Source organism: Ovis aries, chromosome 4 (genome assembly GCF_016772045.2).
Source record: "Ovis aries strain OAR_USU_Benz2616 breed Rambouillet chromosome 4, ARS-UI_Ramb_v3.0, whole genome shotgun sequence".
NCBI classification, from domain to species: domain Eukaryota; kingdom Metazoa; phylum Chordata; class Mammalia; order Artiodactyla; family Bovidae; genus Ovis; species Ovis aries.
The window spans coordinates 76,555,201-76,577,313 of NC_056057.1; the positions used below are offsets into that span (position 1 = coordinate 76,555,201).

At 50.2% G+C, this 22,113-nt stretch overlaps 1 protein-coding gene across 16 annotated transcripts in view; it reads left to right on the forward strand.

Annotated features, from left to right (window-relative positions):
• TNS3 (tensin 3) overlaps positions 1 to 22,113 on the forward strand; it is a 223,416-nt gene that overhangs the window by 164,683 nt on the left and 36,620 nt on the right. For all 16 annotated transcript variants that reach the window (XM_060415058.1, XM_060415061.1, XM_060415059.1 and 13 more), the window contains 3 exons: positions 9,825 to 9,988; positions 10,889 to 11,015; positions 11,103 to 11,186. In XM_060415058.1, coding sequence (XP_060271041.1) covers positions 9,825 to 9,988; positions 10,889 to 11,015; positions 11,103 to 11,186 — 375 coding nt within the window. The remainder of the gene's footprint in view (positions 1 to 9,824; positions 9,989 to 10,888; positions 11,016 to 11,102; positions 11,187 to 22,113) is intronic.

Genomic DNA, 22,113 nt, shown 5'->3' on the forward strand with positions numbered 1-22,113 from the left:
TCGGGTTCACTCATGTTATCTGAAGAGCTCTAGCAGAGTAGAGCTCAATGTGTCTATACCTCCATACCTCTTCAGCATCTTCAGCTGAGTCACTTTTATTCAGTATTGCAAGATGAGAAAGTCAAACAGAGATCTGTTGCAGAACAGTCTGAATATGCTTAACACTGAACTGTGCACTTAAAAATGGTCAAGGTGGTAAGTGTAGTGTTATGTGTTTTTAACACACAAGAAAAGGTGAGTATATTTTAAAGGCTACAGTAATTTCTTAATTGACCTGCTCTGTGTATGCATATTTGCATCCCTTCGAGTCTGTCAAAGTCATGGCTCCGACGTGGGTGTCTGCCTGACGCTGTCTCACCCTCCACTTGCCTCTCTTCCTCCTTCCTTCCATGCACAAGGTCCTGATCACATAAGTCTGGAAGGGGCTTGTGGTTAGAGTTTCTGGCTGCCTGCTGTGATCACAGTCCCTGGACCCAGTTAATCTAACTCCACCTTCAAACCTGCCCTATCATTGCACACTGAAACCCCCTGTACCTTCAGCTGTCCGCTAGAGCTGTTCCCACTGAACAAGGTGGTGAGCGTCCTTGGGTCAGCGAAGGCTTACTGGGTACCGTCGGTGTCCTCATGACCGCTCTGGATGTTGTTTTCAACCTCAGCTGGAGCATATGTTTTCAGGCTGTGTGTCATACTGACCAGTCTCAGTACAGCTGCAGGCTGCCCTGGACCTCAGGACACACAGGAGCAGGGAGCCACCTGGCATGATGCTTCCCTCAGGGAGCCTGAGGAGGCCTGGAGCTCCATTCAGTGGCCTCCACCTGTCAGGGACTCTCTTGGTGGTCTTAGGTCAGCCTAGGGTCACATTCTCTCTGAAATGCTTTCCCGACCCCCATCTCTTCCCCACGTGTCCAGGCTCACCACCCATCTCCATGGAAAACACTGACCTGTGACTGTCCCTTTGCTCTATCACCACCGCCGCCACCCCCAGCCACCCCATGCCAATCATGATCTCCTGGAAAGCAGGAGGAACCAAGAATTTTGGTGGCGGGGGAGGAACTTCCTCCTACCCAAGCCTACCAGGGAGGGAACCAGGGTAAAAGAGATTGTGGAGCGCTGGCCAGTGAACCCAAGCTGAGGGCTTCTGGTGATGTTTCTGGGAAGGACTCTTGTTCTCTATTTGTTGCCACAGGGGAAACTGCACTTTCTCCACCTATGAGGTCCTATCACTGAAGACAAGTGGTAGGTGGGGTATTCAGGTGCCATCAGCAGTCCAAAAGGAGGGTCCCGCCTGGGGTTAGGACAAGCCATGCCCTGTCAAACTGATGCTTTAGGACCATGAAGAGCGGTGGACAAACAGATGCCCACAAGCGCACATTTGGTGATGGAGTTGGCCTGCTATGTTGCAGGGAGCTCTGCATGCTTCTAATTTGGGAAAGATTTTAGAGTGAGAAATGCATGGTCATTGCTGGGAGCTGTTGTTTCAACTACTTACTTTCATTGCATAAAAAGCATGTTATAAATTTGAGAGTTGATGAATCAGTTCCTTTTGCTCCAGCGACCCTCACTGTACCAACAGGCGGATTTGAGTGCCCCAGGCGGTCACCCTGACGGGTGTCTCCCCACGTTCCTGAGAGGCCTGCAGGTGTGGCCTCTTCTACCTGCTCTGCACCACCTGGGCTGGCCTGCAGCAGTGATTCTCAACCCCTCAGACCCACCATTCTGTGTTTAGAACATCTCTTATCTGATGCCAACTTTACTACCCTGAAATCAAAGTCACAGCTTATATAAACTACTTAAACACAGTTTTTTAAAATATATGTAACACCCTAACACTCATGTTAAAGTATAAATTTTTTTTAAAAAAGCAATTTATTTAATTTAGTGTTCATCCTAAGGTGAAAACCCTCAGGCAGGCCAGCCTAGGGAACAAAAATCATCCCCTCAGATCTTTTTTATTGGGGAAAAATGCATCTATTGTAAAATTCACCATTTAAGCATTTAAAATGTACAATTAAATGGCATTAAGTACCTTCACAATGTCGTATAACCATCCCCTCTATCTAGCTCCAGAGCACTTCTAAACTTTCAAAAGGAAATCTGTACTCAGGGGCAGTCACCCCCATTCCCCACTCTCCCAGCCCCTGGGAGCCCCAGTCTGTTTCCTGTCTCTGGGGAGTCCCCTCCTCTGGGCATTTCACATAAGTGAGGTCCTAGGATATGTGTTGCCTTTGCAGTCAGGCCTCTTTGATTCAGCATAAGGTTTCTCAGGCTCACTCGTGTTGTGGCATAAGGCTGAGTGATGTTCAGCTGAGTGATGGACAGCCCATGCTGTGCTTATCCAGTCATCTGTGGATGGTGACCTTTTGGTGACTGTGAATAGAGCTGCTGTAAATGTTCACGTATAAGTATGCGTTTGAACCCCTGGCTTCCCTGGTGGCTTAGACGGTAAAGAATCAGCCTACAATTCAGGAGACCCAGGTTCAATCCCTGGGTTAGGAAGATCCCCTGGAGAAGGAAGTGGCAACCCACTCCAGTATTCTTGCCTGGAAAATTCCATGAAGAGCGGAGCCTGGTAGGCTACAGTCCTTGGGATCGCAGAGTTGGACATGACTGAGCAACTGACACTTTTCATTCTTTGGGGGTAATACCCAGGAGTGGAACTGCTGGACCGTGTGGCAGTTCTTTGGCTAAGCTGCCCAGAAGACGCCCCCTCTGATGTTTGAAAGTCAGCTTTGGTGACCCCCTGGCCTCTGGTATGGATGGCTTGTTTCCAGAAGTTCTGCCTTGTGTGTGGTAGAAATAAGCTGGTCAGTACAGGTGTGACTGACGCTCACATATGCCTTCACTGCGGAGAAGTGTTAACTTATGTCATCCTTGGGTAGACAGCACCAAGACCCCCCTTTTGCTGAGGATAAAGAGGCTATGACAGCTCCAGCTGAGACAGGCCTGGGAGTCACAGCTCTCTGGCTGCTCTCTGCAAGTCTTGTGTGTTGTTTCTTCTCACGGCCCATTGGCCATTCGGGCCTTGGGCCTCAGGCCTCATCTTCTTGCGTCACCTTCCACTGAAGGTGGCCCCAAAAGTGGACAGTCCTAGTGACCGTCCTGAGATGCACTGTGGAATCATCACAGTTGCTGAAAGATGAAGTATGTGGGGAGACGCCAGTAAGATAAGTGATGGTAGTGGGTGGAAGGAGAAGGTAAGAATAAAATAAATTCAAATAAGCAAAAAGGAACTCAAACTTGGCACCAGCCTCTGTTGATGGTGTCTTAACGGGTAGGGGTCATGCAGGGGGCCAGTAGTGGTCTTCCCTTTTGGTTGCTGTGCGACTTTTTACATCTGTGCTGTAAATTACAAGCTTACTCTGGGTAAAACATGAGCATATTGCTGAAATTTCTTATAGTAGAAGGGAATGCTTCCTAGCTTTTTGGACACAATCAGTTTCCCTTTTAAATCTGTCATTTTAGAGGAAATGCTACCACCTAACCAAGCACTTTGCTGTTCCCCAGTGGAAAGGATTTCCACTTTTGTAATCCAAATGGTAGGCGTCCTTTCCTCAGCCTCTTGGCGTTCTTTGGCTGAAGTCTGCAGGTTGCATTCCTATACACGCTCCTAAGGCTCTGGGGTCCATTGGGTCAGAGAGGGATCCCAGGGGGTGAGGCTGCTCCCTGAGCTCTTCAACATTATTCTGCGCTCAGACTAGGAATTTCTAAAAGGCATCACCCAACCCTTTAAGAATATACCCTGCAGCTGAATCAGTTCCTATTTCAGTTTAAGGAGGGAAAAGCTCCTTACGTCATTGCTAAGTCATTCTGGGAACATTTAAGCTGGGAGGAGTGTTTGGGTTTCTCGTTGTCACTTTCCCTTTGCCACTCTCTCTTTAGAGGATGCACATGTTTATTTGAATGAGCTGAAATCAGGAGGCCTCAAACTTAACTCGGGAGCCAAATAATCCAGATGAATCCTTGTCGATTGTTTTTGCTTCTAGGAAGGCGAGGGAGTTTCCAGAACCCACCGTGCAAGCCTTGATGACGCAGGCTTCATTCTTATATGATCGTATAGAGATAAATAAATAGATTAAGGACGCTTTACCTCGAAGTGCCCCAGATAGAAGACGAAGGTCATGTTTTAGGAGGTCATGAGTTTTCATTCACTCATCAGAGCCGGCATTTGCCACCTGGCTGCACAGCACACTCACCTAGGAACTGGACAAAATGCAGGTGATGAAAGTGCCCGTGTAGCTTCCGCCTCCAGGAGGTTCGGTTGGATTGGCCTGGGTCATGTCTCAGGGGTCAGAATTATCTTAAATGTTACCCACTTGTGAAACTCCAGTGTGAATCCAAGGTTGAGATGAGCCCTGGATCTCAAGCTTGTTTGTGTGTTGGAAATATGAGCGTTTAAAAAAAGTGCTGACACCTGGACCTCACTCCTGAGGGTTGTGACTTCACAGGTAAGGGGTGAGGCCCTAGAGTCAGGATTTTTAGTGTGATTTTAATGTTCAGTCACATTTAGAATCACTGTTTCACATTCATGTTTCATCTTGGGGCTGTGGCCTAGCCTTCCGGAGGCTGTCCCACTGTTTGGTGAGGCAGGAGAGATTCTGCTTGCTGTAGGACTTCGAGCATGGATGGGTGTTCTGTGCCTGGGTGCTGGGTGGTGACTCCCTGTGCTGGCCCCTACGCAGATCCAGGCTTTATTCGAGCAGGTAGAGTGGGTCACCTCACCTCGCTGGTTCTCAAGTTCATTTTTAAATTGGATCAGGTAGTTACCCAGATAAATCTGAATCTGCCCTAGCACCGTGCAGGGAAAATCTGTGTGCTCTGTGATTTCACTCTGTTGCATAACTGGGAGTTCTCTGTATTTAGGTGAAGAGTAGCCAAGGGGCTCCTGGCTTCTAAAAATACAGTTTTCTAGTGAGTTATCTGAGAATGTCACCTCTTGAACCTCCATTGGTTCAGTGGTAGATTGGCAACCATTGTGCCACCTTCCTAGTTAGGCTGTATTCAGTCCCAGGTGCTAAGTGCTTGGCGGGCACCCCGCTTCTTGGCCCCAGACCCCCACTTCTCCAGGGCTCAGTGGGTATGTCTGGGTGCCCCCATATGAGGACTGGCTCTCCTGTTCTGTCTTCAGCACCCCCAAATTTTCCTGCACTCACTCCATGCCACTTTCTTGTGGTGGCCGGTGTAAGGCTGCACTGCCCTGATCCCAGCAGGGCTCTGTCCCTGTGAGTGGCCTGAATGACTGAATGGGCAAGCCTTGCTTGTCGCTCATACTCAGCAAGGTCCAACATCCCATAGTGAAGCTGAGCCCTACCCCTCAGCCTGGCCTGGACTGAGGTGATGCCTCGCATATAGATGCACTCAGGCTCAGCATGTGTTATTTCTCTGTCTTTGACCCCAGCTCCACCCATGAATAAGGTGAATCACTGAAACACTGAGATTCTCAGACCTTTGGGAGTAGTGATGAGGGGGGTACCTGAGAACACCTGCCCCCTTTCCAGCCTGGATAGGTGGGTCTTGAGGCCTGGTGTGTATCATGTCCTGTGTCAGGAGGAGAGGAGGAGGATCTGAAGACATCTGACTGCCCAGCGTAGGGACTGGCTGGAGTGGGCCGCCCCTGCTTGTACGGCCACTGCAGACTATGTCGCGGTGCTACGTGTTGGTGGGAAAGTGAAAATCCTGAGGATGAGACCGGTAGGCAGCATTTTGTTCAGGAAGAGCTGCTCCCCACCAGATCCCCCACACAGACCCCTGGCTGAGAATGTGAGCAGGGCTTGTACGGGGACTCGCAGGTCACTGGGATTGTTGGTAACCCTGTCATCCTAGGTTTCCATGGTTTCTATGCTGATTCCTATCGCTTTTGTGACTTGGAGGGCAGTGGGCTCCTGGGGCCTTTTCTATTGGCTGCACCAGGGCTGAGCAGGGCAGGGGGTGGCCCCGGATGCCCTTTGCCTGAGGAAGGCCCCAGGAGGGGGCGGTTTGCCGAGCCATCTGCAGGGACCCAGGCGGCATGGGCACAGGGCTCAGTGCAGCAATTCTATCCTGCTCGCCGTGTCTCCTCCTTCCTCTTTTTCCAGATTTGACTTCTCTGAGGGCATGCTCAGTCGCTCAGTCACGTCTAGCTCTTTGCGACCCCATAAACTATAGCCCACCAGGCTCCTCTGTCCATGGGATTTTCCAGGCAAGAATACTGGAGTGGGTTGCCATTTCCTTCTCCAAGGGACCTTCCCAACCCAGGGACTGAACCCACATCTCCTGAATTGTCAGGCAGATTCTTTGGACTTCTCGACTGAAGAGGAAAAATTTGGTCATAGCCAGATTTATGAGTGGCTTCTTTACTACAGTTCTGAGTATGGGTTTGAAGCATTTATTTTACTGACTAAGTGAAATGGAATCAAGGCACTCCTTGGAGAGGGTGGGCAGCCTGCCTCCAGCCGCTGTTGGATGACTCAAAGGGTGTGATCCCAAGAGGCACTCCCATCTGAACCTCGAGGACACTCTAGTCCTGCTGTCTGTAAATTAGGGTAACTTGTACAACTCCTGTGAGCGTATTGGTGCAGAAAGCCACCTCCCACGGGACTGTCTCTCTATCTAATGGGAGGGTCCAGCGGACTTGTCAGAATGATGTTTGTTAATCAGACGCCAGGCACTGTTTGTGTTTGTGGATCTTCACATAGAAACTAAACACAGGTACAGACCTCAGGGACATTGAAGGCTGGGCTTCAGACCATTGTCATGAAGCAAATATCGCCTCAATAAAGTGACTCAGATATGTTTTTGGTTTCCAAGTGCATCTGAAAGTTATATTTATACTATTCAGTTCAGTTCAGTCACTCAGTCGTGTCCGACTCTTTATGACCCCATGGACTGCAGCATGTCAGGCTTCCCTGTTGATCACCAACTCTCAGAGCTTTCTCAAACTTATGTCCGTTGAGTCAGTGATGCCATCCAACCATGTCATCCTCTGTCATCCCCTTCTCCTCTTTCCTTTAATCTTTCCTAGCATCAGGGTCTTTTCTAGTGAGTCAGTTCTTCACATCAGGTGGCCAGGGTACTGGAGTTTCAGCTTTAGCATCATTCCTTCCAAAGAAATCCCAGGGCTGATCTCCTTTAGAATGGACTGGTTGGATCTCCTTGTATTCCAAGGGACTCTCAAGAGTCTTCTCCAACACCACAGTTCAAAAGCATCAATTCTTGGACATTCAGCTTTCATCACAGTTCAACTCTCACATCCATACATGACTACTGGAAAAACCATAGCTTTGGCTAGATGGACCTTTGTTGGCAAAGTAACGTCTCTGCTTTTTAATATGCTGTCTAGGTTGGTCATAGCTTTTCTTCCAAGGAGCAAGCATCTTTGTAGTCTGTTAAGTATACAAGAGTGTTATGTCTGGAAAAAAAAAAAAAAGACAGTGATCATACCTTAATTTAAAAATACAAAACAAAAAAGTAATTACAATTGTAATATCAAAGACCACTGAGTACAAATTACCATCACAAATATAATAATGAAAAAGCTTCAAGTATTGTGAGAATTACCAAAATGTGACACAGAGATGCAAAGTGAACCAGTGCTGTGGGAAATGATGCAGTAAATGTGCTGGATGCAGAACTGACAACAAACCTTCCATTTGTAAAAAAAAATAGTGTCAGGTGCAGTAAAATTCTGGAGCGTGCTGTGTGTGGAGGGGCAGAGGTCAACCCAAGACCCCATTTTCCTCGTCTGCAGAAAGATGCAGTACACCACTTTAATCTTGTGATTATGGGATTTCCTCTGTGAGCCTGTGTGCCCAGGCCTGGCTGCTGTGGGGAGCCTGGGTTGTTGTTTGTCATTCCCCCAGCAGAGGTGGGTGCACGTGGGCACATCCCAGTGCCACAGCAGCATCATGCCCCCCACCCCCCCACCTTGTTTCTCCAAGGATATCACAGTGGGCTGGAAGTGGTGCTGGGGTCCCTCCTATCTGCACTGCAGTCTGAGAGGAGGGCGCAGTCTGTCGTATGGGGAGGCCTGGCCTCTGATAACTCTGGTGCCTATATCTTTGCCTCTTTAGGAAGGGCAGACACACTCTGCCGGGAGAGCGATGCCTCTGTGCAGGGCTTCCCAGGTGGCGCTAGTGGTAAAGAATCTGCCTGCAACGCAGAAGACATAAAAGGTGTGGGTTTGATCCCTGGGTTGAAATATCCCCTGGAGGAGGGCATGGCAACCCACTCCAGGTTATTCTTGCCTGGAGAATCCCACGGACAGAGGAGCCTGGCGCATGATAGCCCATGGGGTTGCAGAGAGTCAGACACGACTGAAGTGACTTAGCACACACGCGTCATCGATAGAAAGACACACTGCCATCCTAATAGCCTGCAGCAAGGCTCCCAAACCACCTCTGGTGAGATTCCCCAGACCCTCTCCCCCATCCCCTATAAAGTGAGTCTTTGTTGGTTGGGGCACGGCTGAAGGATCTATGATGTTTCTTGCACTGGACAGTGGGCAGTGGATGTTGAGTGTTAGTGCTTGAATTTAGCTTTGCCCTGCCCAGAATTCCTCACTGTTGAGTCGAGCGGTCATGCCCAGGGGCCTCACTCAACCGTGCACCTCTGCAGGTGGTGTGGCCTTCAGGGCACTCTGGCCCTGACTGGGGATGAGCACACAGGGCTCGCACACACCTCTGGCATGTTCTCAGCCACCGTAGGCCACACCCAGCCCAGGCCTATCCCAGAGCCCCGGGCAGCGTCCACGGCCTGGTCCTCCCCAGAAGCTGCTTTCGAAAGGAGTAGGCGGGCTGTCAGAGCTGATGGTTGCCTGGGCTGCTTCCTTGCGTCCCTGTGAGTCTGGGGATGCCCCCTGGGTTGCATGTCCATGCACAGCAGCCCGTGTGGCTCCCCTGAGCAACAGTGTGGACCTCCGATAAAACACAAAGTATTTTTTGACACTTTGAAATAAGAAGTTGTACTGGTTACAATTCTGATGTCACTATACCTGTACACTGGGATTGAGCAAATAAGCACTTAGATGATTCATGGTGGTAATGAAGAATGGGCAAAGTTTCTTTCTTAAAGGTACAGCACAACATATAAAGAAGGTGACCGTTTGTGTAGACAAGTGAATATGTATTCCTGTTTGTGACTCAAGAAAAGGTTTCTGTGTCTCTGGTCTGAGTGGCTGTTACTTCCTCAGACTAGAGCAAGGTGCAAGCACTCTGACCCCAAAGTTAACCACCGATGCCTTGAGAAGAAGATGGATTACTAGGGCAGAGGCCTCAGACCAAGTCCCTGCGGCTGTTAGGCAGCCTGGCTTCTTTCAGTCTTATTCTTTCTTGCTCACTCAGTGATGGGGAAGAAGCTTTGATCCTGGATCCCAGCCTTTCTTTGTTCCATATGCTTCCTGAGCACACCTCTGGTGGGCCGGACAGTGTTCTTGACCTTGGGGAACTAGCAAGGCACGGCTCCCTGCTGGAGCTGACATTGAGAAAAACAGATGGGACATGGACAGTGGTCATTTCACCCAGTAAGGGGATGGGCTTCGAAAGGGTCATGCGGGGTGAAAGAAGTTAGACACCAAAGAACATGGAGTGTACGATTCCATGTATGTGAAGTGTCCAAAGTAGGCAAATCCATAGACACAGAAAGTAGATGAATGGTTGCCAGGGGTTGGAGGTGGGGGATGGGGAGTGAATGCTTAATGGGTATGGAGTATGACTTGGGTGATGAAGATGTTCTGGAACTAAAAAAATTCAAAACACAGAGTGCCTCTGAGAAGTTTTAAAGTCAGTTTTAATTGAAGGTGAGTGTTCTCCATGATGAAAGCACCTGCAGCCCACTTGTCTCTCTCCTAACAGGGGATGAACCACTTGGGGGAAGATTCCGGAAGCTGAGCCTTGAGCAGTATGATAACGAAGCTGGGGAGCAGCCCACCTTCTCCAAATGCAGCTGGGGAAAGACCACCAGTTCAGAACAGACTCCAGGCCTGGCGCCTTTTCTCTCCCCAGACAATGCCAAAGAGGTATACACTCTGCTACCCAGAGCCTGGCCTGAGTCCTGTCCCAAGTCGCCAGTTCAGTTCCCCACCCAGCTTCGTCCCTATCTCACAAACATGGTTCCTCCCTGAAGGCAGGCCTGCCGGCTGGGTGGGATCCCCCCTCTCCCAAGAGAGCTGTGCCGGCATGCACTTGGTCATCTGTGTTCTGATCTGTAGAATGGGGATTGAAGGGTCAAGTATGCGATGAGTCGTGAGGGTACAGGTCTCAGAACTCCATGAGTGAACAACAGTGGCAAAGGGCAAACGGAAGTCATCTTAAAGGAACCCGAGTCCCTGACCCAAAGCCTCCTGGGGTCCCTGGGAGGGAGGAGGAAGAAATATGGTCACTGTGGATATGTGTCCTTCGGGGAGAGCTACAGAGTGTTTTTGAGGAGCCATACTTAAGGCTTTTAATCAGAATTGAAGTAAGACAGGTTGGCAAACCCCCAAAGATGAACCTTTTGAAATTAGGGTTTCATTTATTCTCAGAAGTGGACAAGTTGGAACCCAGAATAGACAAGGAAAGAAAGTTGCAGTGTTAATATCTGGAATGTATCCTTCCAGCCTCTTTTCTGTGCCCTTGTGTTTAATTCATTGGGTATTTTATATCTGTAAACACATTACAGGTGACGATTCTTTTATCCTGCTTTTTTTACTTAACACTCATTTCCCTCTGCTAAGTAAACTCTCTGCCATCTCCACTTATGAACTATGTAATGTTGACCACAAAACACTTCGCTCTGCCTTGACTGTTACTGAAGCTTCTTCCAGTTGTCCACGGCTGCCTCCTGTTGCCAGTCTTAGAAGAGGGCTGGCTCAGTAAGGGCCAGGAACCCCAGCTGTCTGGAGGTGGCCTTCACCTGACTTCCACTTTGCCAATTTCAGGCAGTGATCACCACGTATCCCCCAGACCTGGATGTGATCGATGGCAGGATCTTCTCTCCAACCAACAGTGGCAGTGAATCCATCTCTCCCACCCCTGCATTTCCTGTGTCTCCAGAAACACCGTATGGTAAGAAAGCAGCAGAGCTCCCTGTGTGCAATCCCACCCGTTCAGGGTGGAGAGGGGGACAGCTCCTCACTCTGCCTTCTTTTCCAGGGACAACAAGCCCACGTTACTCTCCGTTCAGCCCATCCGTGCCACAGATGGGCAGCCCCAGTGCTCTGTATAAAGGAGCTCATGGTAAGACACCCACCTCCTTTCCTCTGCTGTGGACGTCCACTCATGCAGAAATATTTCTACGTGTGTCACACCTAAGAAATGTGGTTGTGGCTGGGGAAGATGCAGGGACACAGCATGCAGCCTGCTGGGGGCGGGAGTGGTGTTGACTCTGTTCCCTTCTGTTCAGTCAGCACTTACAGCTGTTGATGGGTAGGGTCATGGTGCTCTCAGCAGCCGAACATCAATGCTTTTCAGCTTGTAGCATTACTTAGAGTTGAAAGAAGAAACTGAAACACCCGACCCACCCTTTTCAGAGAAAGTCAGGGTTGCTTTCAGAGAGCAGTGAGCTCCCCACTCTGAAAGACACGGCTGCCCTCGCCCCTTGCCTGTTGGGAGGTATCCTGTCTTTTATGTTCACAGAGCCCTGTCCTGACTCCTTACATCCTTGGCCACCATCCTGAATCTACCCAGTTGAGTGGCCACTTCTGATTTGTCTGCTGCACCCTGCCCCCACTCCGCCCAGCACTTTACATACTTGTGGGGTCTAGTTAGCCTGTGCACCGGCCCTGGGAAGGGAGCGTTAACACAGTGGTGGTGGGTTGCTCAGCACCCCTTCCTGGTATGGATGTTCTCCAGCTCCCTTGAGAGTCCAGGACTTCATGTACCTGGGCAGGTGGAGGGGGGATGTAGGCCAAGCTGAACTTACATTTTAGAATCGCTGTTCTCTGTAATTGGGGATTCCTGCTGTTCTGCCCTGGGGAAGGTGAGTGAGGGTTCCCTTTGCTGCTCATCAGATGCGCTTTGGTGGGAGGAGGAAGCAGACTTTGTATTTAAATACTGTCTTTTAGGCAGAGGAAGTTGTAATGACAGCTAGCTCCATTTTCCCTCTTTCTGCAGAGAAAACAAGATCTATACATCATTTAATAGGAGGGCCGCTTTTCTTCCAAAGTTTCCTGTATGGCTGTAGGTTGCTTACGTGTAGTCTTGGCCATTGTAAACAGTGCTGCGGTGAACATTGTGGGGCCTGTGTCCTTTTGGATCTGGTTTTTCTTCTGGATGCATGCTTAGGAGTGGGATTGCAGGGTCACATGGTTGAGGAGCTATTTAATCTTAAGAACACCTTCTGAGTCATCCATATTTTCATGTTGGCAATCCTTGAGGACGTTTGCCCAGGAGGAGCTCAGAGACAAACACACAGTGCTGACTGGGGGTCCCATGTGCTGTGCAGTGTATGAGGGGGATGGCTAACCCCTGAGACACAGCGATGGTGGTGGCGGCTCCTGTGTAGGGACTGTATTCAACCCTCTTCTTTACAACAGGGTTTCTTTTTCAGTCTTGTAGCGACCTCTGATGGGGAAGAGCCCTGGACAGAATGGTGGCACTCTGCCAATTTTTATTGGTTGTTTACCTGGTGAGGAGGTCTGAGGGTTTGAAGGGTGAGTAGGATTAAATAGGAGTTAACTAGGTGAATGGAGAGGGGCATTTGGAATGGAGAAATAGCAGGCATAGGCCTTGTGGCAGGGGGTCCTTCAGACCAGGAGAGGATGGAGACCAGGGGTCTGCAGGGCACTGGAGATATGAGCAGAGGCCCAGCTACAGCTGTTCTCTGGAGCTATGGAGGGTAGTGGTATGGCCATCGGCAAGCAGTGCCAGGTCATTAACAAGGCTCGAGACAGGGAGGCAACTGCTCAGGCTTCTGTTTTCACATATGGATCCATCTGCTGTATGCAGAGCAGCAGTTGGAATAGGCAGTGGGGTGGAGCAGTTTTGACAAAAATGCTTTCAGAAATGATGGGGAAAAGTGTGTTGGATTTGTGGGTGATTCACAGGTCAGGGAGTGTAATCATCTGACTCTATCAGAATGGATTTGAGCTTGGATGACTATTTCTGATTTTGTTGCTATTAAGATGTCAGTTATGTTCTGGCTTCTTTGTTAGTATGCAGCTAGTGTAACACTAACTACATAAAATTCCTCTGTGTGTGTTATTCCATCAGCCTGAACTTGGTACCAGGTTAGTCAGTATAAAGGCTTCCCGGGTGGCACAATGGCAAAGGATCTACCTGAAATGCTGGAGACCTGAGTTCAATCCCTGGGTTGGGAAGACTCCCTGGAGAAAGGAATGGCTGCTCACCCCAGTATTCTTGTCTGGAGAATTCCATGGACAGAGGAGCCTGGCAGGCTGCAGTCCATGGGTCACAAGGAGTCGGACATGACTGAGAAACCAGCACTAGTCAGCATAAACCTAAATGTGTCAACTTATTTCCCAGACAGCCAGCAGACAAGTGTCAGGGAGAAACAGCAGGACACCAATTAAAGGTGGTAGAAACACGTTTTATTTGGTACTGTTGCAGCAGGGTAAGGAGCTGAGCTCAACTCCTCCTGCTGCAAAGACAGCCCAAGAGCTGTGACAGGGTCAGGGGATGAAAAGTTACTAAGAGGAACAACAAGGAAAGGAAGATTATTGCCAAACTGGCCCAACAGGATCCTGCCGAAGATGGGCTTGAGCATCAAGGGTGGGGATGAGGAACTTGATCAGGGAGCAAGCAGAGGAGATGACTCAGCAGAATCCTTGCTAAGACGGGGCCCTCCAAGGACAGACATCAAAGGCCAAGGTTGAGGCCTTGTAGAGAAGCTCCAGGACCCTCTCTCAGGTAGGTCAGGGAGGGAGAGTTTGGTCATGGGAGAGCCCCATGGTATCCCCTCTCACCTGGCATCTCTGCCCTCTGCTCGGGGTAGCACACATTCTGTTCTGTGACCCTCCATGTCCTGTGGCACTAAGTTTAAGCCCCTAGACTCCAGTGCCAGGGGTCTCAGAAGCCTCCGTGTCACACACACCTCATTCCCGCCCCCCACCTCTGCAGTGAACAAGTAAACAGAAAGCAAGCTGAAGTTTATTGATGATAGATGGTTGGGTCAGAACCCAGTGTAGCCTGCCCTTCCCCTGTTGTGTTCCTGCCTGTGCCTGTGTTAAGACAACTCCTCTTTGAAATTACAGTACTCACTCCAGCAAAGTGAGGGATATTTAAATAGTTACTCAAATGATGAATCAGTTCAGTCGCTCAGTCGTGTCCTACTCTTTGCGACCCCATGAATTGCAGCATGCCAGGCCTCCCTGTCCATATGAATTCATTAAATATGAATTCAGATATTGTTGAATTATCCTAGCAGTGTGCTTTAACTCGAAGAGGAGATGATAGCTTCAAGGACTGGGGCCAGGTAGCGGGAGATGGCAGGGCCATTGTAGGCACTGGGAGGACAGCTGGCAGCAGGGGCTGGAACGTCACAGGGTCTGACAGAATACTGTGAGCTCCACGAGTAGACCAACAGGTCCTACCCACCTAGGACCCTCAAGCAGGAGCCTGGAGTGGCTCCCCTTGGGACTGTCTCTTCAGTGCATCCCTGACACGGCCTATATTACTCCTTGGGAGACATACATCTCTGGGAATGCTATCTTAGAAATCCCAGATATGTCTATAATTGTGATTTTTTATAAGAAATATATATTTAGTTTTATTTCTGCCACCAAACTCCTAAAGCCTTTGGAATTTCTTAAGTGATGAGAACATAAAGGTGATTTTTGTCATGTTAATGAGATGACTTTTGGAAAAGTTGGGGGCCATGTTGCCAAGGGAACCGACCTTGTGATTAGAGAGTTGGAGCTCTCAGTTTCCCCTTCCCCCCAACCTCCAAGGAGGGGAGAGGGCTAGAAGTTGAACCAGTTGCCAATGGCCAATGATTTAATCAGCCCTGCCTATGTAATGAAGCCTCTAGAAAAACGCCAAAGGACAGAGTTCAGGGAGCTCCTCAGTGCTGATCGCCTGGAGATTTAGGGAGAGTGAGGTGCTTCAAGACAGCATGGAAGCTCCATGCCCTTCCCTGTCTCTCCAGTCTGGCTGTTCTTAGTTATATCCTCTTATGATAAACTGAGGAGTGAAATGTTCCTCTTGAGTTCTGTGAGCCACTATAACAAATTATTGCAGCCTGAGAAAGGGGTTGTGAGAGCCTCTGATCATAGCTGGTTGGTCTGAGGGAGCACAGCCTTGTAGGACTGAACCCTTAGCCTATGGAGTTTGATGCTGTCTGCACAGATGATCAGAGTTGAGCTGAACTGTAGCACCCCAGGCTGGTTCCAGAGCATTGCTAGTTGGCATAGGGAACCCCCGAGCATTGGAGTTGGGTCTAGAACATTTTAGAGCCCCAGAGGGAAATGTGTTTCTTGAAAACAAAAATATTAGTAAGAGATTAGGTAAAGAGGGCATTTACTATCAATCCTTGTGAAGGCAAAAGAGAGAATTATGAAGTGTTATGAACTGTTATTCCTGTCTGAAAGACTAGACATTTTCGAAATAAATGATGAAAAAAAAAATGAAGAAAGGCCTCATTAAAAGTGTATGATTCTGATATAGCTCAGCTTCTAACTTAGTTCATAATAGGTTTTTTTTAAATTGAGATAAAATTCACATAAGTGAACCATTTGCAGTGCACAGTTCAGTGGCGTTCTGTGCATGCACAACGTGGAGGACCATCATCTTTAGTTACAGAACATTATCTTCACCTGATGGCTTTACAAGTGGGATTTAGGGGACATTTGGGGGCTTTTGCTTTCAATGAACATGATTAACAGCATTAGTTTACTGAAAGGAAAGGCCTTTATGCATTTTGCAACTTATAGTTTGCATACCCCTGTTTCTGCGAGGAGGGCTGGTGTTTTCAGGGCCCTGCCTGGGGCTGTGGGTGGTGATGTGAATGTGGCGGAGGGGCTTTGACCCTGGACTGCTCTGAGCCTGCAGGAAGGAGGCCCTGGCCTGCAGGGTATGGGGTTTGCTGATGAAATCTCTTGGAGCTGGTTTCAAAGGGCAAAAATGGGTGACATTTGCTGAAGGAAGGAAGGAAAGGAATATTCAGAATGTCTTGAGAGAGAGAGATTAGTTTGAGGCAGTGCTTTATTTTTGTTTAAAAAAAAAGTTGTCATTCTTCAAAGCTTGACAAACTGTAAAATACTTTTCCCAGACCTCCGCTTTCTTTCTGTACCCAGCTCTGTTTTGTTTCGAAATTTTATGAACTTTTAATGAGAATGTTTATAATAGGAATAAAAACATGTGCTGAATGTGAACATGTGTGACATTTATGCAAGTCCCCGATGACTTTGAATTTTGCAGAACCTAAAAAGTGATACGTGTGTGTGTATATATGTATATATAACATGTTTACATTGAGGTACATATGTGTATGTAGCTGCGTATAGGAAGGTCCACATCTGTATACACATGTGGTATACTTTGCATTCTATGCAAAAAGACACTTGCTGGTCATTGTGACCCAGTGTGACTGCCAGGGTTAGTCACTGTTTTTCCCCCCACCGCCACCCCAGATTTAGAAAATGAAAAAAGGAAACTTGACTGCTTCAAAATATTTAAAAATAAACAGCGGTGTTGGCTGGCTGGAGGTCAGCCTGCAGCACTGGCCTGTAAATGTGTGGTCAGCAGTCTGCAGAGATGAGAACACTCATTCGCTTGAGTGGAATGAAGCTCAAAACATACAAGATGCTGGCATCCTGTGCTGACACCTCATCCACCAAACAGGCTGGCTTGGAAGGGTCCCCACGTGAGCCGACGATTTCCCGATCATGATGAATGCCATCTTTTGTTTGCTTCCTTTGAGTTTAGAGGAGTCTTTGTTTCTCTAAATTTATTTTATCAGCTCATGTCATCCTCCATCTGGTGGACTGCTCTTGAATCTCAGCCTATAAGACTTATTCTGATGTGCCGCCAATGGGTTTTTGCTGCTCTGTTAGTGCTCAGCCTCACAGGCCAGTGGTCTGGGAGCAGGCCCTGGGGTTGGTGACAGACACATGTGGGTCCTCAGTCACCACAATACAGTTCTTGTACCAGTTGCAAACCTCTTAAGACAGTTTTAAAACTGAAGCAAAAATAATAGCAGCTGTATTGTACGTGATATTGGGCTTCCTAGGTGGCTCTAGAGGGGAAGAACCCACCTGCCCATGCAGGAGATGTCAGAGACACGGGTTTGATTCCTGGGTGGGGAAGATCCCCTGGAGAAGGAAATTGCAACCCACTCCAGTATTCTTACCTGGAGAATCCCATGGACAGAGGAGCCTGGCTGGCTATGGTCCATAGGGTTGCAAAGAGTCTGAAATGACTTATCATGCACACACACACACACACACACACACACATGTGCATGATGTTGGACAAGTACCCCAAACTTGCCTTACAATATGGTTTTTAAGTTCCAAGTACACTTGGTCGTGAATGCATTTCCAAAGCCCCATCATCTATCACAATTTTGCTTTGCCCCAGGGAGACAGACATGGGTCGGTCTCAGCCCTGGAGTGAATTGCAGGCTGCTGACCCTCTCCCATGGCCTGCGGTGGGTGTGGGGTCTGAAATCCCTCTACAGACATGGCCACCGCTTCGGCCTGTGTGTTGTTTTCTCTTCACCTCTCTGAATGGGGATAGGATGCCTCTGAGAACTGGGAATGACTTGAAAGAAAATGCACGTGGAGCCCTGGACTGTAACAGCTGAGATGTTTTCTTACTAGAAGCATGCGCCCGCATGCCTCTGGCAGTTTTTCCTTTCGTTTAGAGGCGCTCCCTGCCCTGCAGGGACCGCAGATTCCTAGCATGGTGTAACATGGGGGTGGCTGTCTTGGTGAAAATCCTGCATTCTGCGGGATACACTTGGGGAGATTTTGGGTTTATGAGACCTGAGAAGGGTGACGATTTAAGTCTGGCATCTGCCTCTCACCCTTGGTTACTGGCTGTGGTCCACCCAGCTTGGTGCTTCTGGAACCTGGTGCCCTCATTTTAGTGCCTCCTTAACAGAGAGGGACACTGGACAAACCACCCTGATGAGGTAAAGAAGCTTTGTGTGTGGTTGAAATGCTGTCGTGTGTTAGTATGTCTGCATATATATATTGCATAGCACACATATGCACTGAGGATGTATATATTCACATATTCATGGTTATGCCCAGACCAAGGCATTTGTTCCTTTTTGAGCACTTGTTACATGCTGTGCACTTAAATATATACCTGTGAAGAGAAAGAGCAAGTCTAAAAAACACAAAAGCCAGGGGAAATGAGAATTGCCTAGTCTGAAAATAAGGAAAACCTTTCCTGTGCTCCGGGGCCTGGCACGCTCTTGTTGGACATCTTGGGGTGAATGTCACATGCCCTCAGGTCTCAGTGGGTCACACCCTGGGACAGAGGGACCTAGTGATGTTGGAGTTAGATTTCCTGGAGGAGCATGAGGTTGGGCTGCTGTGAAGTCAGTGTGTAACTGAGGTCCTGGGGTTGACTTTTTGTGTTTGTCTTTAATTCCTTCTCTGCAGAAACAGACCATTGAATTGGATCCTAGAATGCATAGGGCAGTGCCTCCCCAGGTGCTGGTGGGCAGGCGATCCCTGGGAAAGCAGCAGGCGGGTGTCAGAGTGGCTCTGAGGACTCCTGTGTGATGTACCATCATTTGGAGTCTTTCTGAGATCCCTCCTAGTTCTGTTTCACTAGGGCAGAGCCCGTGCTGAAGACCTGAGGGTCCTTGAAAGTCTCCCCTCCGTGGTCTCTGCCCTCCCCTTCTGTGTGCATGGGAGAAGCCCGCCTGGCCCCCTTTCTCTGAAGCAACTTCTTCGTAAGGCTTCTGAACTTCCTTTGCCATGTCATATACTGAGTTTTAAGGGCGATCCAGCAGATGCGCCATTGTTGGGTGGAGCAGAGGCCCTGGATTCCATTTCATTAAATTAATGCTGGGCAAGACAGAGTGCTGAGAGCTGACAGCACAGCCCCCCTAAGGACCTGGCAGGCTGGACCTGGCAGGGCATGTCAGGGGCTGGTGGGCAGCTGGAAGAGACTGACCAGATGGTGCCTTCAGACGGCACGTGCTCTGCTCGAGGCGTAAGATGGGGCTGCTGAGGGGGGCCCTCCCCTGTGCTTGTTCAGGTGCCTTAGCCACCAGACTAGCACCCTTGCCTCCCCTCACAGTTCTCTGCCCTCTCTTACCTCCCAGACAGCTCAGCCTTTCTGAGTCTTCCTCTGGAAGAAAAACTCGTGTTGCCTCTGTCCGCCCTCCGCCTTGCTCATCTCATGGCAGCTCAGGCCTCACCCTCAGTCTCACAGTTGCTGACTCCATGCCCACAGCGACGTTTCACAGTTCCGCAGTCACCTCTCCTGATGTGGCTGTGACCGTGCAGTGTATCGGAGGGACAGCCAGCCTCGCCTTGTCAGGTTAAGGAGGTCCCCACTGTCCCTGGAACAGCCCGCCTGGCTCTCACCTCCTCATCAGGGTGAAGGGGGTCCCCGCTGTCTCCAGAACAGCCTGCCCAGCTCTCATCTTCCCTGGAATGTGGTTCCCAGTGGGGTGAGCAGGGTTGGGGGCCAGCCTGCAGGAAACAGGAGCCTGGATTGGGGTTATGTCCTTCTCCCTCTGTAGCTTCCAAACCATTATCTGCCTATGTTTCACTCATCCGTGCATCCCGGCATCTGACGTAGAGAAAGTTCTGGTTTTATGTTATTTTCTCATAAGTTAGTAAATAAGTGAGTGAGTAGGGGAGAGGCGCCTTTTACTTAAAGGGAGCCAGGCATGCAGTTTGCTGCTAGGAGTGTGGAGGGAGGCGGCGGGGGCTGGCAGCATGGTGGCTAGCCTGATGAGTGCAGGGGAGGATTGGTATTGCCAACAGTGGACAGTCTTTGTGTGCACTTGATCCGTGATTCCACTAGGGGTAAGTGGGTGACCCTGTGGGTGTGAGCACCCATGGGTACCCCACCTCACACTGAGCCAGATCCTAGGTGCTGGGTGGGGACAGCACAGTTACAGAGGAGGAGTTTTCTGAGTGTGACTTGGCATCAGAATCGCTGCCACTCACAGCATAGCCACATCACCTTAGTCCCCGTTGCCCCAGCTAAGCAGAAGAAAGGAGAAGGACAGACAGATCTCCAGAAGGGTATACAGTCTCCTAGATCCCCACCCGAGTTGTCCCGGTCACAGACGCAGCAGCACAGACACAGCATCCTTCCCCTCCACCCAGCCCGTGGACTGCCCCAGACCTACCAGGCCCACAGGGTCAGCTGGCCCCAGGGGAAGGGCCCACCCTGGGGAGTGCCATTGCATCACTGCCCTTCCTGGGCCTGACTGCCGGACGGCCGCCTTCCTCTCTGTCCAGGGAGCTGTGGGCCACGGGAAAGGCCCGTCCATCCGCTGGCTGGGCCTGGCCTGGGCTGTGCTCAGGCATTTCCTACAGATCCTGTGCAGGAGCTGCTGCCCTGCAGGCGCATAAACAAGCCAGAGGAAGTACCCTGCTCAGACCTTGGGGCGGAGGGTCCTTGGGATCTTCTTGACCTGTAACTTAGGGAGGTGGCCAAGGGTCACAGGTGTACCTGTCTCTCCTGATGAGAGGCGTGTACCTGTCAACTTTCACCAGGATGATGAGTGGGTCAGAGGGTCATGCCGGGGCTGGGCAGGTGTGACTCAGCCCAGGGTGGTTGGAGCGTGTTCTGGAAGCCTGCTTGCGTGTGCAGGCGCCTCGTCCCATTGTGATGTGCTGAAGGCATTGCCAGTGCCGGCCCGCCAGCAAGAAAGGGGCCTCCCAGGAGTGATATGGGACCTTCTGTCTCAGGGAGGACTTTAGGGTAAGTGGCATCAGCACTAGGCTTTAACAGATGAAGTGGATCATGCTGGATCTGAAAGGCAGAGGAGAGGCGAGGCATGAGTGCCCACTCCCCTCTGTGCTTGGTGGATATAAACCTGGTCAGGCAGGTATCTGCTGCCTGGAGCTTCAGTCTCAAAGGCCATACACAGGACAGAGCCTCTCTACTGTGCTTTATGGACTTGTTACTGTTAGATCTCAGGCCTTGAGATATGGAGCGTGAACTTACCTGACTGAGGGGGATAATGTCCCAAGTCTTGTAACAGGGTAGGGGGCACTTGAAATGGGCTTTGACGAGTATATAGGAGTTCACCAGATTACTGGGTAATAGGCCTTTCAGCTAGAGGGAAGAACTTGAGCAGAGAAGAGGGAAGAAAGGGATAGAATGTGTTTAGGTCCACCAACAGGCTGTTGGTGGACTAAGCTACCAGCCAGGTGAAACAGGCTAAGTGGTTGGAAATGAGACTCTGCAGACTGGGTGTGGTAGGGTGTGGGAGTGACTGCGGCCAGGAAGAAAACAAGAGGACGGTCCCCCAGGCTACCTTGGGCAGGGGATGAAGTGAAGGTCTTCTTAGGGCTGGTGACTGGGGCGGATGAGAGGCAATGGCCCCACCTAAGGGGAAGGGACTAGGGTGTGGAGCCTGGCTGGCGAGTGGGATGCAAAGCTCACCAGGGACTGCAGTGGTTTCCAGAAGCTTCTCCTTTGTGAGCATCAGATCCCAGGGAAGCCCGTCTACCTTTGGGGGAGGTGACTCTTGAGGCTCAGTCGTGGACAGGAGGCTGCCCTTGGGGGTGCGGTTTGGGGTGTCTGTCTCCCCAGGGTCACCAGCCGCACGTGCACTAGCTGCTTGTCCCTTGGATAGCACTGACTCTGGGGCTGCAGCTAAGCTGTGGAGGGCTTCAGTGGGGAGTTTGCAGGAGATTAAAGGGAGGGAAAGGGAAAAAAAAGGGGAAAGAAATGAAAAGGAAGCAAACCGCGCAGTGGAGCGAGGCGGGGCCACTGCCGTCTGAGGCATTGAATGGGCAGGCCGCCCGACAGAGCCAGCGGCCGCCCAGCAAGCCCAGATTCTTTCCTCGGACGAGCTCTCCCTGCCGCCCTCTGAATGGGCCTCCTCAGAGGTGGCCGCCCCGCGTCCCGCCCCGACTCCCCCGGGACACCGGAACCCAGAGTCGCCCTGCCCCAGTGGGTGGGGGACTCCGCTGGGGACAGTCCTGGGAGCGCCTTCGCCTGGCCCCCCAACCTCCCTGGCTGTCTGTGGACTGACTGGCACCCCGAGGTGCCCAGG